The sequence below is a fragment of the Manacus vitellinus genome, unplaced genomic scaffold (genome assembly GCF_001715985.3).
Source record: "Manacus vitellinus isolate BGI_N305 unplaced genomic scaffold, ASM171598v3 scaffold_10_pilon, whole genome shotgun sequence".
Classification (NCBI taxonomy): Eukaryota; Metazoa; Chordata; class Aves; order Passeriformes; family Pipridae; genus Manacus; species Manacus vitellinus.
The window spans coordinates 3,091,300-3,107,851 of record NW_021938838.1 but is presented as its reverse complement, the minus strand read 5'-3'; the positions used below and the strand labels follow the sequence as shown (position 1 = coordinate 3,107,851).

General features: G+C 51.2%; 1 protein-coding gene across 2 annotated transcripts; it reads left to right on the top strand.

Moving 5' to 3' along the window:
- The first annotated feature begins 296 nt into the window (after positions 1-296).
- CSNK2A2 (casein kinase 2 alpha 2) lies at positions 297-15,972 on the top strand. Of its 2 annotated transcripts, XM_029964642.1 has the most exons (10): positions 297-397; positions 1,152-1,202; positions 7,066-7,125; positions 9,280-9,363; positions 10,268-10,378; positions 10,589-10,690; positions 11,010-11,110; positions 11,750-11,898; positions 12,094-12,187; positions 15,520-15,972. In XM_029964642.1, exons 3-9 carry the CDS (start codon positions 7,108-7,110, stop codon positions 12,168-12,170), a joined length of 642 nt encoding a protein of 213 aa, XP_029820502.1. In that variant the 5' UTR covers positions 297-397; positions 1,152-1,202; positions 7,066-7,107; the 3' UTR covers positions 12,171-12,187; positions 15,520-15,972. The 2 variants fall into 2 exon arrangements, with proteins under 2 accessions (XP_029820502.1, XP_029820498.1); XM_029964638.1 differs by lacking the exon at positions 15,520-15,972 and having other exon boundaries at positions 12,094-13,610.
- Positions 15,973-16,552: the final 580 nt, after the last annotated feature.

Below are 16,552 nucleotides of genomic sequence, written 5' to 3'. Positions count from 1 at the left end.
TCAGTGTGCTGAGGTTACCACACAGCAGTCCAAGGTGCTTTTAACCACTGGAGTCACAGTTATGTTGGTCTGGAGTAGTTTGATTTCCCCTGGTGAGGGGAAAGGTTTCATGAATGAGAGGGAAATTCTAGTTCATACAAGGTGTCTGTCTCCTTTTGGGAGCTAAAAATTTTCTTTTGTGAGGGTGGGAGCAGAGAGAGGAGGGGAGGTGATGTGTTCCGGTCCAAATCGGTGGCAGAAATCAGTGTTCATTTCTGAAAGGACTCTCACTTCTAATTTCTTTTGTCTATTTAAGCCAGTGAAGAAAAAGAAGATAAAACGCGAGGTTAAGATTCTGGAGAATCTTCGTGGTGGCACCAACATCATTAATCTGATTGACACTGTCAAGGATCCAGTGGTAGGTGCCCGTGTGTCGTGTGTGGTGGGATTGCCCTTCCTCTGGCTGCAGGCATGGGACAGGTTTGGATGGGCTCCTGTTCCTTTCCATGTTCCCCAGACTCTTTAAGACCCCTTCTCTGTCTTCTGTGAGTTCTCATGGCTGATGGGGGGAAATCTTTTGAAGCCCTATAACAAAGTAGAGCCCGTAGCCTTCTAGCTTTTGTCTGGCATCTGGTGCCTAAGTACCAGCCAGGGCAACTGGAAATGAAGCACTTTGATCCTTCTGGTTGCTGTCCTACCCAGTGACCAGCAATCATGTCATTGGTCTGCACTGCCACAATTGACCCATTCCCAGGAAGTTTTCTCTGACGAGCAGCTGGCTGAGGTCTGTGACTCCCATCCTGCTGGCAGCCATGAGAGGAAGTGATGCTGCTCTAGCATAGGCAGTCCTGGCTGACCTTCCTCCTGCAAGGAAGGCTGTGAGGGCTTAGCTCCTGGTGACACATTCTGCCTTGCCCACTGCTGTCCCTGCCCCTTGGCGTGGGGAGGAGCAGCACTGGCCACAATGCCAAGGTGGTACTTGGCTTGTGGGGTATAAGCAGAGAGAGCTGCCTCTGCCTTTTACAGGAACAGGGCTGTGCTGCTCTCCCTGTCTTGCTGCTGCCCTGCTCTCCCTAGTGAGGGTTGGGCAGGAAGCAAAGGCTTTTTAAGGTCTCTTGGAGCAAAGAAAGGTCAAGTGGGTGTTTTAAACCATGACTCTCTTTCCCTTGCAGTCAAAGACCCCTGCTCTGGTGTTTGAGTACATCAATAACACAGATTTTAAGGTGAGTTTGCTTGAGTGTGGAGGAGGGAGGCTTCCCATTTCTGTTAAGAGTGCTGTAAATGCCAGATAACCCTCAAGAGCTGTGGGGAGAGTTTGGAGTTTTCACCTATGTCAGCTTCACTTTGTTTTCTCCATGTAAGTCAGAAACCTGTTACTGGGCTCTAGATTAAAAGGAATAAAAAGTTTGTGTGCTGCATCTTCTCCCAGCTCTGAGGAGTAAGTTCAACAGGTTAGATATTCTTACTGCCCTCTCAATTTAGTAATCACTGCTGTGCTATATATTCAGCCCAAATTAATCCCTGTGCTGTGGTGCTCTGCTTACAGCAGTGCAGTTGATGGAGCAGGTGACACCAATTTTTTTCTGGAATCCTTCAGACCTGGGGACTTTGGGGTGGCAGAGACTGGAAAACACGTTCCCACTGCCAGTGGACCTCGTAGCAGGGTACTGAGCATTCTTGAATACATCTTGAGAGCTCTTTTGCTTGCCTGAGGCTGCAGGATATTCCCTGGCTCTTCTAATTTCTGGGGAGCTCCAAGGGGTATTACCCATTCCCAAAAGGAGGGTCCTCTGAGTGCAGCTCCATCCACTTCTGCTACTCAGATGTTTCTGGCTGGGAGCGACAGACTGAGAGACAAAAGGGATCTGTAATTAGCAGCCACACCTATTTTAATGGCATCTTTGCTTCCCCCATGTGAGTCTTTACCCTAAGTCACTAAGTCAGTGGTGGAGAATTAATGGAGCCATTAGAAAGCCAGAAGTCATCCCTCCTGCACTGTTCAGGGATCTCTTTCATTCCATGTTATGGGATGGTGGGTTTTCTTCCTGCCTGTGCTGGAGCATGGTGTAGGTACAGGCCTTAAAGGAAGCAGATGCACCAAAGACCCAGAGTTCTGGGCTGGTGTTGGTGGAAAGGAGGAGCTGCCTCCCAGACCATCTGTGTGCAGGGCAAGACACGTTGTTTCTGTCCCTCTGGGGTGGGTCTGGCGAGCTGGATGCTGCCAGATGGGATGTGTGTGCATAGCCAGAGTTGCAGCCATGCTGCAGTGGGGTCTTAGTGCTGTTTAATCTCATGTAGAGAGTTACTGCAGGAGCCAGAATAATAGTAACTTGCAGCAGCATCTGCCCTGACAGCTCTGGGCGGGGAGATGAGCGTTGCCTCCATCAAGTAAACAGCCATGAGAGGAGTGCTGTGTGGTGACCTTTCAGGGCTAATTAAAGCAGGTTTGGTTTGCCTGAGCTTCGTTGACATCAGCTGGGCTGTTCAGTGCTGCATGTGTGTTGGGAATGTACCCCTATGCTTCTCCTGGTGACCCACAGCCTCTCTGTAAGGCTGATCCTGGAAGTTTTTAATTTTCTATTTAGAGAATTTTTTTTAATCAATTAATTAATTATTTTTTATTTTTAATCTATGGCTTGAGATAAAATAGGTTCCTTGCACCTTGCTAAGGATTGCTTTATGTTTCTCCTGTCAAAATGTGATTATACCACTCTGTTGTGTCCTTAGAGGAAAAAATTGTCATCCAAGATATCACCCAGTAACTGAAATGTGTTCATGAAGTTGAGTATTAAGCAGCACCTCGAGGCTGGTGGCCAACAGGGAGTCTTAACTGAAAAATGAAGGGCTCAGAGTCCATGATCCATCAGCCATCCCAGCCACATGGAGAGCTGGAGCAGGCACTGCTGGAGCCAGTAAGGAGCAGTGGGCTGGCCACAGCAGAAGTAACAATGCTCATCTCTGGCTGTTGCATTAGAAACAACTGTATGAGTTTGCAGCAGACCTCTTCTAGGCTCCCGGGAGAAAGCCTGGCTCCTCAGGGAACTCCAAATTCACAGCTGGGCAAGTCTAAGACAGAAAGTTTCTGATGCTGATTGGTACAAGGCAGGAATAACTCGTCTTGGGAACACAAGTGTGTCCCCAGGGCATGCGGTATCGCTGCTCCTGTTCAGAGCTTATTTGTAACCTGAATTTCCCCAGCTGTGTCTGGGGTGTGTGGGTTGGTTGAGCTACACTCCCATGAGCTCTCTGCCTGTTTGGGGAGGTTCTTGGGGCTGCAGCTCACTGGCAGATTATAGAGCTGCTGCTGCTTAAGGGTGCCTGTGGGTGCCTTCTTCTGATGTCAGCAGATGCTCCCAAGCTGTCTCTTCCCTTGCTCTGAAATGCCAAGCAGAAAATGCACAAAGTAGATGAGACCACCTGTGTTGGAGGCCTCTGCTCTCCCTGTACCTCTACACATGAAGCAGCTGGAAAGCACCCCGTCATTGTCCTCTCTACTCCACAGTCCTGATCCCCCAGGGCAGCCAAATTCTGCTGGAGTTAAATGCCACAGTGAGCTAATCCAGGTGACAAGGGCCTCTTCTCTTTGTTTTAATCTGCCTATCTCTGCCTCCACGTCTGGGTTCAGCAGCACTGTTGAGAACCAGCATCTCACTGGCAAATCACCTTCAGGATGTGTGAGGGGGTTCCCAGGGCAGCTCGTGTGCAGCAGGGGGTTGATGACCACTTCACAAGATTGCTTTTTTCTCTGTCCTTTTGGCAGTAGTTGCTCACAAGCTTGGATGTCTGCTCAGTTGTCTCCTTTCTGGCTGTTTCTTTCCTTCAGCATTATTATTTTTTGCTTAATGTTAATGCTTTTGCCCATTGTTAACCCTTTGCCCATTCAAATGGCAGAATGCTGCTCAGGTCAGTGCACCCATGAAAATGGCTACTGGGTTTCCTTAGCTGTCTGTGCACAGGGAGAAACTGCAGCTCTGTGGGGCCTAAGCCATGGTTGTGAACAATTCCAGATCAGAAGCACAGGCTTATATTCCACATGGTTTGGCTATTTTTAAATGATGGTATAAACAGGAGACTTAGGTGATACCTCCCCAGAGCTGATTACATTTTCTTAAATTACCTGTCTGGGTCCCTGCTGGAAGGGATGGCACTGTACTTGCAGGAGGATGAGTTGGAACCAGACTAAATGCGTGTTCTGCAGCTTGTGTTACAGGGCTAGTGTTTCCCTTCAGACCTGCTGCATTACTTGTCATCTGTGAGCACTCAAGCTCCCCACAGTCGTCTGCCTTCAATGAAAACTGCACTGCAGAGCCACGTGGTCAATTGGGGGATCATCAGTGAAATTAAATGTCTTTTGCTAATTGGTTTCAAACTAGAGATGAGACGCCTGTAATTCAGCCACTGTCAGCTGTCACATATTTTGTGAATGTACATGGTACTGTGCTTTTCATTGCCCCAAAAAGGCAAATCCCTCAGGAAAGCAGGGGGCAGAGCCAGCTCTCGAGGAGCAGTTATGCTTTGGGTTTGCTATTTCATTCTTAAAACACATAAGCAGGTTTGCAGCTCAAGAAGAGGAGATGGGCAAGAAAGGTGAACAAAGGAAGGTTGCTTCAGGATGCTCAGCCTGTTGGAGTTGTGGGTTCAGTGGGCTTTTGAGTCAAGTCTTCCACTTCACCTGCACTTTGGTGAATTTTCAGGCCAAATTGCTGTAAGGGAAAATGTGTTTGTGTGTTTTATCCTTGTGCATCCAAAGTTTGTTTGAAAAACAATTGTTGCCCTGCATAAGTGATGCAGAATTATAAAAGATTCCCCTCCCTTGCATGGCTGCCAAGGCTGGAATGCTTTGGGAACTGTTTCCTTTTCTTTTCCTGCTGCCTGCTCTGCACCCCAAAGCAGTGTCTCTCCTCACAGCCACCCTGTTGCTTTGCAGATGCTGCTTCCTGCACGTAGCCAACTGTGCTGCTCACTCAAGGGAGAGGAATAAGCATTTAGCTCCTGTCAGCCCCATGGCAGGGGAAGCGTGTCTCTGTCTCCTCAGGCACTAACAGGATTAGTTTATGATTGGTTATGTGATGTGTGGCAAAATATCACCAAAAGCTGGAGAGGGGTAGGGGCTGCTGTGGGTGGGTTCAGCCCTTCCTTGTGCTCTGTATGGAGAAAGGAGACCGGCCCAGGTCTCTGAGGCCTCCTGGGATCCAGAGTGCTGGCAGCTAGCTGAGCAGATTTGGGCTGGGTCTGAGTGATCCCCACAGTGATGTTTCTGGTAGTTCTACTCCAAAGGGACAGGGCAGAGCGTGGGGCACTGGGGGGACTGGGTTTCACAGGTAGCTCTTCCAGGGAAATCTCTTGGAAGCTGTTTGCCCAACAGTGTATGAGCATATCATGGTCCAACGCTGAAGGCCACGAGTTAGAGAAGTGACAGCACTGTGGGTCTGTGAAGAAAGATGCCAACAGATGGTGACCCTCCCTCCTTACAGGCAGCAAGAGGCAGAGGAGCCAGGGAATTGGGGAAATGATGTCTAGCCTTGTTCTGCCACTGCCTCTCCTGCCCTCCTCCTTCCCTAGGCGCATGATGTTGCCAGATGAAGTTGAACAGGGTAGTGAATGCCAGAAAGACATGTTTTACACACATTTCTCATAGTGTTTATTACTTAGCAAGCTATTTAAACAGACTTCTGGAAGGACTCAGCTGTCCTCTGCTGGCCCTGCATCCTGCATCAGAGTCAGGAAATCTATCCCTGCTCTAGCTCTATAGCTTGTGGCTATGACTTTTTTGCTCCCTGCTCACTTGTCTGCTTCAGTGGGCTGCTCCAAAGCGTTAGGATCATCCCAGCTCACAAGAATTCAATGCAGTTGTGTCCTGGAGGCTGTTAAAGCTCTGTGTGTGTAAGTGACACTTGTATGTTGTCAAATGATTTCCAAGAGCAGTATCGGGGGGTGGGGGGTGTCTGTTTGGAGATGGCCCTGAGTAAGGCAGGAACCTGAGGATCTCAACATGGGCCTGGAGGGGATCCAGGGCTAGAGCTGCTCTCTTGGAATGTGAATTTCAATCCCTTGCTCTGGGATTTTTCCTGAAGCTGCCAAGTGGTGCCCATGATGGGCAGCTGGCTCCAGTGCTGATGCAATCGGTGATTTGTCTGAGCTGTGAGATGATCCTTGTTTGTAAGAAAGGGCAGAGAGGTCTGGTCCCACTGCTGCCCTATTGAGTGTCCTTCCTTGCCTTGCCCTGGCATCTTGCCTTGCTTTCCCTGGATGAGAGCACAGCCCAATAGGGTTGGGCTGACACCACTGCCAGTGACAGATATGGAGCAGAAGGCAGATTTGGGGCCAGCTGTGAGCTGGCATGGGAGCAGCAGGATGGTGAGTTCTCCAATGCTGGTGCTGGTGGCACAGTGCAGGTTAAAGTGCACCCTGGATCTCTGTCACTTCTGCCTGAGCAGCTGCAGGACACACAGGAGAGGAGGGTGGTGAACACATGTTGGTAACAAGCACTTCCCTGTGACTCTGAGCTGTGCTCTCCTTGGCCCCACAAGCATTTCTTTGCTCTTGAGTTGCATTAGTCTTTATCCTGGGATAGAGGGGAGCCTCTGTGGCTCTAAGGCTGTATTTCCCCACCCTGTGCTCCTTTAGGTTAAAGTTTTTGTTTCCCTGCCACACCCTGAGCACCTGGACACCTTGCTCATGTGTTCCCAACCTGCTGTGAATGCTGTCATCAATGTTGACATGCAAACTCATCACAGTGATTTGACAACAGAGAGTCACAATCGTCTGTGCCAACTCCAGTGTGCTCTGAAGGGCTTTTGCCCTGTTCTCCTTGGACAGTCTGCCCATCTCCTGCTGGAAAGAAGCTGAGTCTGAATGATTCCAGTAGCATTTCACAGGAGCTCTTGCATACTTTTGGGATTCCCTGTGTAGCCCTGGCAGGTCTGAGGCCAGGACAGCCCTCGGGAATGGTGGCATTCACAGGAAATCTGGAATGGGGTCAATGACTGGAGAAAAGTGGGGTGCAGGAAACGAAACTAATCCAAATCTGGAGTATTTATTTTTGTCTCTTTTGTTTTTCTTCCTCCCTCCCCAAATCTGTTTCAGCAACTGTACCAGATCCTGACAGACTTTGATATTCGGTTTTATATGTATGAGCTGCTGAAGGTGAGTGGCATTGCATATGGCAGTCTGGATGGGGAGACCAGGAATGAGAGCAGCAGTAGCAGGGCTCGTGGGGCAGTGCTACTGAGTGGTTACTTCTCCTGTGTTCAGTGCAGAATCCATGTCTCATAACCTGGGAAGGCTTGGGAAGAGATCTGGTTACCTGGCTTGTTGCTGTGAGGTATTGCAGCCAAACTGGGGACCTTAGGTCACCTCCAAAGAGCCTCTGATTCTCTGGGGTCTGTCCTTTCCCCAGGAAGCATTTGTGACTGGTAGTCACCAGATAGGGCTGTGCTTGTTCTCCCTGTGTCTCCAGCACCATTGAGCTGCTGTGAGGAAAATCAACTCCCTCCAGCCAGACCCAGGACAAGCACTGAGAGGCATTTGCAGGGCTGGAGAGCTGGGTTTCTAGGGAGACTGGAAGAGAGGGATTACCAGCTGCAGGCTTTGTTCTGCTGCACTGTTCAAATGCAGACCCAGAAGGTGACTTCTGCCCACTTGATCTTAGACTCCTGTTTCTCTGGGTGGGGGATCTAGGGCACATCAAGAATAAGGTGGCCAGCTCAGTGCCCTGTGGTCACAGAACCCTGGGAATGTGATCGTGGGGAACAAAGCTTCTGGTTATGCCAGCTGTTATATGTTGATATAACACTGGTGTTTTTCTTTGAGACCTCCCAGCCAAAGCTTTCCCTACCCTTCTGATGAAAGCTGAGGAGTATCCTAAATACGTCCTCTTAACTAGCCTAGCTTGCACTTCCCTGTGGAAATGCTCAGGGAGCCACATGGCAGGTCTGTGAGATGTGCTGCCCCTTCTCAGGGGTCTCCAGCTGCAGGATGTGGGAGGTAGCAGGGCATTAGGGAGAGCTTCCAGATTCAACCCATCCAAGGCAGTTCTGTGCTGACCTGCTAGAGCAGCAGGTTGGCTGTGTCAGGTCTTAGCAGGGCCTTGGGATTTCTGGGCTGGCACTATCCAATTCTCCAGCCTCTGGAAATGAGTGGAACAGGTGAGGGAAAGCCCTTTGTGCTCCAGGACTTGGTGACTGCAGGAGACTTACTGAAAGAGATCTAGCAGGCCTGAGGGAGGCTTTCTTCTCTGCACCCCCAAGCTTGTTCATCTGTCTGCAAGGGAAGGACCTTCCTACTGGAGATTGGAGAGAGCCTAAGGCAACCCGGGATTAGGGTGGGAGGAATGATGAAGTTTAGATGATCCAGCCTTGGCAACACAAGACACTAGAACAGCTTCATCCCTGGAAGCACTTTGTGTAACCTGTTACAGATCTCCTCTACTGGAGATGCCAGGACCGCAGTGCTGTGAGTCCTGTGGGTTGTGAGGCCACATGTCATTGCAGGGATATTCTCTCAGGCCTTGCTGTGATGGAAGCTGTTGCCTCCTTGCTTCCTGCTGTGGCAGGGGCCCAAGGACAGCGTTGCTTCCCTGGCACTGGTGTCTTGCATATTGAATGACTGCAGGCTGTACCCTCTTTCCATGCTGCTGGAGATTTCATAGCATCTGATAGATGTTGATGGATGGATCTCCCTCCCCTTGGAGATGAGAAAACAACATTCTCACCCCCCTGCTCAAGGGAACAGCTGCGTTGGGGGGGGCAAGTGGTGCAAGGTCATGGAGCTGGAGAGCTTATGTGTGCTCCTGCCTTCAAGCTTGAAGCAGCTTTGCTCTCCCTCATGTGCTATCACTTTTTTAACTGCAGGTTTGGCTTAAATCAGCAGGATAGAGGTGACTTTCTGGCTTAAGTGTGTTTTGGGGCACAGGTGAAAAGCTGCACTGGAAGGCCATAAAAATGTATGCATGTAAGAATCATCCCCTTCTGGGGAAGAGAGCATGACCTAGGAAGCACAGGGCTACCCAGGCTGGAGCATTGGGCTTGTCACCGGGTGGGACACGTCTCTGGATCGTGTTCTTCAATGATTGTGCAGGGAACAGTTCCAAGACTGTGACTGCAGTCAAGATCCATAAAGGCTTGTTGCCAGGTTGCCACTTCATCCACGTGCAGCATAAGAGCTGAAAATGCCAGTTTCTTGTGCCAGGGTTACAGCACTTCCTCATGAGCTCTTGCTCCTGGCTGAGAACTGTCTGTTATATTGCTAACACTGTGCCTGTGGTTACAGCCATGTCTAATGTGTGTGTGTGTCTGCCAGGCCCTGGATTACTGTCACAGCATGGGAATCATGCACAGGGATGTCAAACCCCACAACGTCATGATAGACCACCAACAGAAAAAGGTACTGTGACACCAGGGCTTATAAGCAAGGTTTTTCCAGGAAAACTTGAAACTCTGCTGCCTCTGTACCCACAGCCTGGGCAGCTGCACAGACCCCTTTAACCTTTCTTTAGTGGCTCCCCTCCACCTGTGACAGCATCAGGAGATGGCCAAAGTCCCCCTGGGGAGCACCACAGTGGGAGTCCATGGCTTCCTCACTGCTGGGATGTGCTAGTTAGGTCACAGGAAATGCTTGTACCCAGCTCACTACCCTGGAAATGGACAGCACAGGGACTTCCCCCATCCTGGTACTCATACTCCATTGGGTGCTGTGTGTACCTGCCCCAGGGACCTGGATCTGTAGCAGGGAACTAGTTGCTGTTCCACAGGTCTTTTCTGCCAGTCAGCAGAGGCTGAACAGGCAAGGCAAGGATTATAAGGAAGGGAATCTCTTACTGGACCCACTGTCCTTCAGTAACATGGCAGGTCATCCATCCCTGGGGCTGCAGAGGAGATGGTCTGCCTTTCAGGATGTGGTGAACCCCCCTCCTACCCTGTTTTTTGCTCTCAACTCCCAGTTAAAATCAACACTGCATTCAGCCCAGCCTCTCTAAACAGTGGGATAAGACTTTTATCTGTTGCCTAGTATGCAACGACCTGTCTGCTGTGGCTGGTGGTGCTGGTCAGGAGCCAGCTGCCCAGCAGTAACAGTGTGCTCGGACTCAAGGAGGCAGAGCAGCTCTCTAAGCTGGCCTTTGCTCCACAAGCTGATGTTAGGGGAACAGAGCACTGCTGAGAGCATTCCCTGTCATCAGAGGGCCTCCCTCCACCCCAGGCTCTACACTTGCTCAAGGGATTGAGAGGTTTGGCCAGCATGGCCTCACCTAAGTGGCTCCTGACTCTGTGTGTCTTTATTGTGTGTCCAGCTGCGGCTCATAGACTGGGGTCTGGCCGAATTCTACCATCCAGCTCAGGAATACAATGTCCGTGTGGCCTCCAGGTACTTCAAAGGACCAGAGCTCCTTGTGGACTACCAAGTAAGAGTCTGTCTCCTCCTTGCTACCCAGTGATGTCACTTGTGGCTGCACTTTAGCCACCTTTGGGTTGTCTGGTTTTGCCTGTCAGGGCATTGCCTGGGTTGGAGAGAGGCTGGCTGTGAAGTGCAAAGGCTGAGGCTGCCTGTGCAGCTGGGGAACCGGGCTGTGGTGAGTGTGCCTTTTCTGACAGCTTCTCCTTTTTCCCCTCAGATGTATGACTACAGCTTAGACATGTGGAGTTTAGGCTGTATGCTGGCAAGCATGATCTTCCGAAAGGAGCCCTTCTTCCACGGCCAGGACAATTATGACCAAGTAAAGACATTGCTACCTGGCTTATTGCGTGAAAAGTTTGTCCCCAGCTCATCTCTGTGTGTGTGGTGGGGAGGTTCTGAGGGTCAGATCACCATGCTGGGAGGATGTTGTTGCATGTTGGTTCAGCCATCTGGGATTTTGCTTCTCTGCCTTGTGTAGGAATTTTTTTTCTGCACGCGTTGCAAAAACAAGTTTCAAGGGAGATATTCCTTCCATCTGGGATGTTTCCAGAAGGACTGCTCTTAGATATGGGCAGCTCTGCCTCTGCAAAAGAGTGGTGGGCTGCCCTTCTGCTTTCTGAATATGCCTTTTGTTCCAGCTGGTTCGCATCGCGAAGGTCCTGGGCACAGATGAGCTCTATGGGTATCTCAAGAAGTACCACATAGAACTGGACCCACACTTCAATGACATCCTGGGCCAGTAAGTGGAGAAGTGAAATGCTGCCCTTTTTCCTTGTGACACATAGAGGGAGATAATCTGATGTCTGTGCCCTGGAAGCACTCTCAGCAAAGGCCTGCTCGATCTTCTGGGTCACAGTGCTGCTTGCATCATGTCATCACTGAAATGCAGGCTCTTTCCTTTTGCCTCTCCCATGATCCATCCCCTATTTCTTCTCCCTCCTGCTCATTCACATCCTCAAAGTGGAGGTGTAGACACTGGAGTTGAGCATGGGCTGAGTTGTTCAGAGTCTCCCAGCTGAGATTCCTGAAAAGGACAAGAGGTGGATGGAATAGTGAGGACAACTTCTGTGAGGCTGGCTGGCAAGTCAGAGAAATTCTGGTCCCAAGGATGTCACCCTGCCTGCTGCCACATGCCATTGTCTAGTCCCTGTAGACAGGAAGGATCATGCCTTTTATAGGCACAGGACATCCACACAATTGTGTAGGTATAGAAGAGGGTTTCCCCCTTTCGGCAGGTGTTTGCTGAGCAGTCGCCTGTGCAAGGAAGAGCTGTAGGCAGCGTTCATCACAGCCTCTCTTCTCAGAGGAGGATTGTGGCAGGTGATTCCCCCGGGACCTCTGGGTCCTGCTGTGCTGGTGACAGCTGGTCCCTTTGCAGGCATTCCCGGAAGCGCTGGGAGAACTTCATCCACAGCGAGAACAGACACCTGGTCAGTCCTGAAGTCCTCGACCTCCTGGACAAGCTCCTGCGATATGACCATCAACAGAGGCTGACTGCCAAGGAGGCCATGGAGCACCCCTATTTCTGTGAGTCTGTGGAGTAGCTGGGGCCTGCTGGGATGGAGCTGTGGGTTGTGGAGGTGAATTTTGGCTCCCTGCTCCACAAAAGCCTTAGCAGCTCTGTGAGTTTCCAGGGCAGCTTCTCTGGAAGGATTTGCCCGGGTGGAGCTTCCGCTTTTATTAAATACTGTTTCCTCTTCCTGCCTGCTCTGTCTCCTGCAGATCCAGTGGTGAAGGAGCAGTCCCAGCCCAGCTCAGAAAACGCTGTGCTCTCCAGTGGCATGACAACAGCACGATGAGGACTGGAAAACGACGGGTAATTCAAGATGTTTACAAATAAAAGCAAAACCTTCGGTCACACAGTGAAGGGAAAAGAACCAAGGACCCCCCCCCTTCTTCCCCTCCCCTTTATACTCGGCAGAAATCTAACCTTGGGGGGGGTCATAAACCTCAGTTCCTCTCTGGTGGTTGTGGTTAATGTAACTCTAACCCTGTGGTACCAAAGCCCTGGGCAAATGGTCTTGCAAGAGCTAAACATGTAGTGATATCCCCAGGGCTCCACACAACTGATTCTGGTTCACATCTCTATGGATCCTTCTCTTCCTTCTCAGTCCAGCCTTCCCCACCACGCTGGTGGGGACAAATTGGTCGTTCTACCATCAGCCCTTAGCATGCCTCTTTCTAAACTTGCCTTTCTGACTTGTAGTCTCTGAATGAACCAAATTCAGGCTGGGGGTCAGCAGGTGCAACTCTGTTTTGAGGTCTAAGTCCTTACTGCTCACTCTGGGCTTGAATTTGGCCCTTGAATTCCAGTTTCAATTGTGAATGCCGGGGTGGTTGGGGGGAGGGCGGGGGGGAGTTTGACAAAAAACAACCCACAAACCCAGCAGCATCTCAGGATTAGTTTGGAGCATTTAAACGAAGGGACTGATCCGAGTTGCTGGGGAGAGGAGATCCCCCCCTCCAGTGTGTTTGACAAAGGCTCGCTCTGAGAAGAAACTCAATAGACCTGCTTTGGAAACTTGTGAATGTGAGGGCTGCTCTTGTGGCAGGAGAGGGGAGGGACTATCCAGACTTTCCCACCGAGCTCAGGAAAGTCAGTGTTGCAAGATTTCTTGTGATAGGTGTGCAACCACGTACCTCATGACGTGGCTCCCATGAGAATTTGTGCCAGACGCAGACTTGTGCCAGAGCACAGCTCTGGGGCGGTTCAACCCAGCACCGCAGGATGGAGGAGTGGAGAGGAGGCCAGGGAGGAGAGCACAGGGAGGGGGGAGGATCAACAAACAGCGTCGGGGCGGGGGCTGTGCAGCTACTGATCCAGGACTTGGGATCCCACACAGTGTTTTAACAAAGTCAGCCATTTGTTGAATTCTGGGGTGCCGATCCTGTTGGGGGGTGGGGGGTTCGTCTTGTGGGTTCTTTCATCAGATCCCTCGATGGCTTTATAGCCCCACAATTCACAGTTGCCTCCTCTACTTGTTCTGTGTGTAACTTCATCAAGTGGTTCTGGTGACACTCAAACCTAGACGCTGGAGATAGTGTTTTCCCACCAGCACCTAAACACAGAATTTCCTTCTGCGGCATTGTTGAAATAGTTAATTTTTTTATAAGGTTGCAATGTTTCTATTTGAAACATCTGTTTACATTCCATATTCCAATAAAGTTCTATTGGCATCGACAGCAGGTCAATCCATTTGTATAATTCACTGAAACCAATAAATATCTATACGTCTGAACGTCTGCCGTCTCAACTCTATGTGATAGCCAGAGGGCCTGAGAGCTGAAGGCCTTGTCTCCTCCAGGAGGGCAGGTTGGCTCTTCCAGCCCCTCTTGTCTGAGTTTTTTGGGATGTCTCGCTCAGTCTTTGGTTGCAGTTCTTCATGCTGTCAGCCCTGAGAGTTTCACTGTGGCAGATTGTCTGCGCTGCCGCGGGGCCGCAGAGGAGGTGTGAGATTTTGGGAGCTGGCTCTTGAGGTACACTGGACTCAAACAGCTGGTGCCTGAGGGACCATCCTCGGGCTGTCTGTTACCTGGCAGATCAGACCAGGTCACTGATGCGTGGCTGGGAGCTGGGGGGTCTCCACGTGTGTACCCCCTGCTCGTCTGCTCTCAGCCTGGGTGGATGGCTTTTTCTAAAGATGTGCTGAGCAGGGAGTAGTTCTTTCTTTCCTCCCACCCTGGGAGGTGAGTGGTGCACGAGAGCAGTTATGTGTGTCCAGGCTGAGGAGCAGCCTGTGATGTGCTGCTGTGCCACATGGCCTTGCTGACATTTGCTCTCCTGCCGAGGCCGCTGAAGGTGTTGGCGAGTGTTCACCAGCCCTCTCTTCCACCTGCCCAACCTCTGGGCTGCCTGGCCTGAGGGGTAGGAGGGTCTCTTGTGCTCTTAAGCTGTGCTACTACCAACAGGGCTGGTTTGGGGTTTTAACATTGAGTTTTGGACCGATTTTTAAACATGTATTGAATTGCTCCATGGAGAAGTGGCAGGAGTGGATGTTTCTCATGGCCTGTCCGAGTTGCTATGGGAGAAGCTTGTCCGTTTTCCAGCTCTTGTGTGTTGGCATTCCCAGCTTCTGGAGGGAGAAGGCAGAAGAGGTGTGGAGAAGAATGGGTTGAGTGTGGGAATTTTAATAGGTGGAAAATGTTGGTCGCTGTATATGAGTGCTTGATAGTGTCCAAACCTGATTGTGGAATTTCAAGGTGGTGCTTTGGGAAGTATTGTTTCTGTAAACTTGAGTCAGAAATTCTTTCCTGGTACCCTCAAGCAGAGGAAGTGAGTTGTTCTTCCAGCAAATTAAATGGTTTTCCCTGGTTGCAGTAAGCAGAGAGGCTGGAACAACCTGCCCCTTATCTCCCCACATCCCTACCCCAGCTCTAGAGTGGGATGAGCAGAGACAGATTGATCCCAGAGGAAAACAGCAGCTGAGCAAGAGAAGCCTGGGAGCAAGAGGGTGTGGATCCCAGGGATCTCACTCGGAACAGAAAACCCTTCTCTCCTCTGGACCTTAGCAAAGTGTCCTCCCGCTTGTAGGGACAGCTGGGAACTGGGAAGAGTGTCTTGTCCTGAGGAAGTAAGAGGACTGAGAGACATGCATCTTCATTCCTGGCCTTTCAGGTGGCCTGGCCCCAGCTTTCTAGCAGAGGTGGAGTGTGGGTTTGGCTGAATGCCTTGTAAGAGGAGAGGCTCCAAACCAGAGCCCTGGCAGGCACTGAGGGATGCAGTAGGAGATGGATGCAGTAAGCAACTTCGCCACCTTGCCCGTGCCTGTTTCTAGTGTGCTGTGTCATGATGGGAGTCTTGAATGGGTCTAGAGAAGGTATTTGCAGCAGCAGAGGGAAACTTAACGCAGGAGGCTGGGGAGAAAAAAGTCCAAACTTGTGTCTGGCTGTCCATGAAAGTTCTGCTTTTCTGGACTACGTCTCCCCATTACCTTCCTCGGTCCTGCCTTCCCCTCTTGCCCCTTCCAAAGCCAGGCTTAGGTTCCCCTGCTGTCCCCACATCCAGAGGGCTATGGAGAGTACCCCGGAGGGTGGCAGGGCGTGGGGCAGCATGCCCAGCCATCTCCTCGTCGCCTGGTGCTGGAGGAGCTCTGCACTGAGCTGGCAGTGCCCCGTGACGCTCACTTCCCTCCTCCCGTCTCTCCTCAGGTCCGATGCTGTTGCTCCCAATTTTCCATAAGCAGAATGAGAACCAAATCAAACGTCCCATCGGCGCGTGTAGAGCGACGGCGGGCGGACTGCGCGGCGCGGGCAGGGCTCGGGAGCGGGCGCGCGCCTGGGCCGGACGGCACTCGCCCCGCGGTGACCTCAGCCCTTCCCTCCGGGCCTTAAAGGTTCTCCTGCCTCTGGTTCCTTGTTGAGCTCTTCCTGACCCAGAAAGCATGGAAATGTGAAGGGTGTGCAAAGCAGTTGTTGGTTAGTTGTTCCTCCCTCTGTTCTGGCTGTTGCCCCCCCCAGCCCCTGATGGACCACGGTTAGCCAGCTTGTGCCCGTCTCTGCCAGGACACGGGGGCTGCAGGGGGTGTCGTATCATGATGGACAGTTCTATACTATAATTAAAAGAATTCTATATTGTTGAATAAAAGTTTTGAAAGAAGCGTGCAAGGAGGAGTATTCAGTGGGGAGGGAGCTGCAGAGTGCTGGCAGTGTGAGCTGTTTGCTGTGCCCTGCTGGGACAGGCTGGGCGAGGAGAGCAGGAGGAACTTGTTGTACAAAATCACCGTGAGCAGAGGCAGAGGAGCCACTTGCCACCTTTGGGGGTGTTCCTCCTTTGGAGGTGTCTCTCTTTAGGCCCCACACTCTTATAGAGGTGCCTGCCTGGGTGGTGGTCTGAGTGCTAATGTTGATACCTGCTTTTCCTGTCCCGGGAGGGCTTGAGCATGGCTCTGTCTCTGTACCACTGGAGCTCCCATCTCTTCCTCTTTCTTGGTCTGAGGCCCTCCTCCTTCCCAACACCATCACTGCAAAGCCCTGAGCTTGGAGCTCCTGCCCATGGGCCTCTGCATTGCAGGAGTTCCCCTCAGATGTGGTGCTTCACAGGCAGCTCTTGGGAGAGTCTGGCTGCAGTGCTGGTGGTTTGGCTAGGCTGGGCTCTGGTCTTAGATGTTAATGGACTGCTTGAAACTCTGGTCTAAAAGCCTCCAGCTGGAATCTGCGTGACTGTACACGGTCATTTTTCTTC

What these genes read in the sequence shown, in the direction of transcription:
- CSNK2A2 (XM_029964642.1), top strand. An exon ending in TAGACCACCAACAGAAAAAG is followed by an intron (nt 9,364 to 10,267) that starts GTACTGTGACAC and finishes TTGTGTGTCCAG; the next exon opens with CTGCGGCTCATAGACTGGGG. An exon ending in TTCAATGACATCCTGGGCCA is followed by an intron (nt 11,111 to 11,749) that starts GTAAGTGGAGAA and finishes GTCCCTTTGCAG; the next exon opens with GCATTCCCGGAAGCGCTGGG.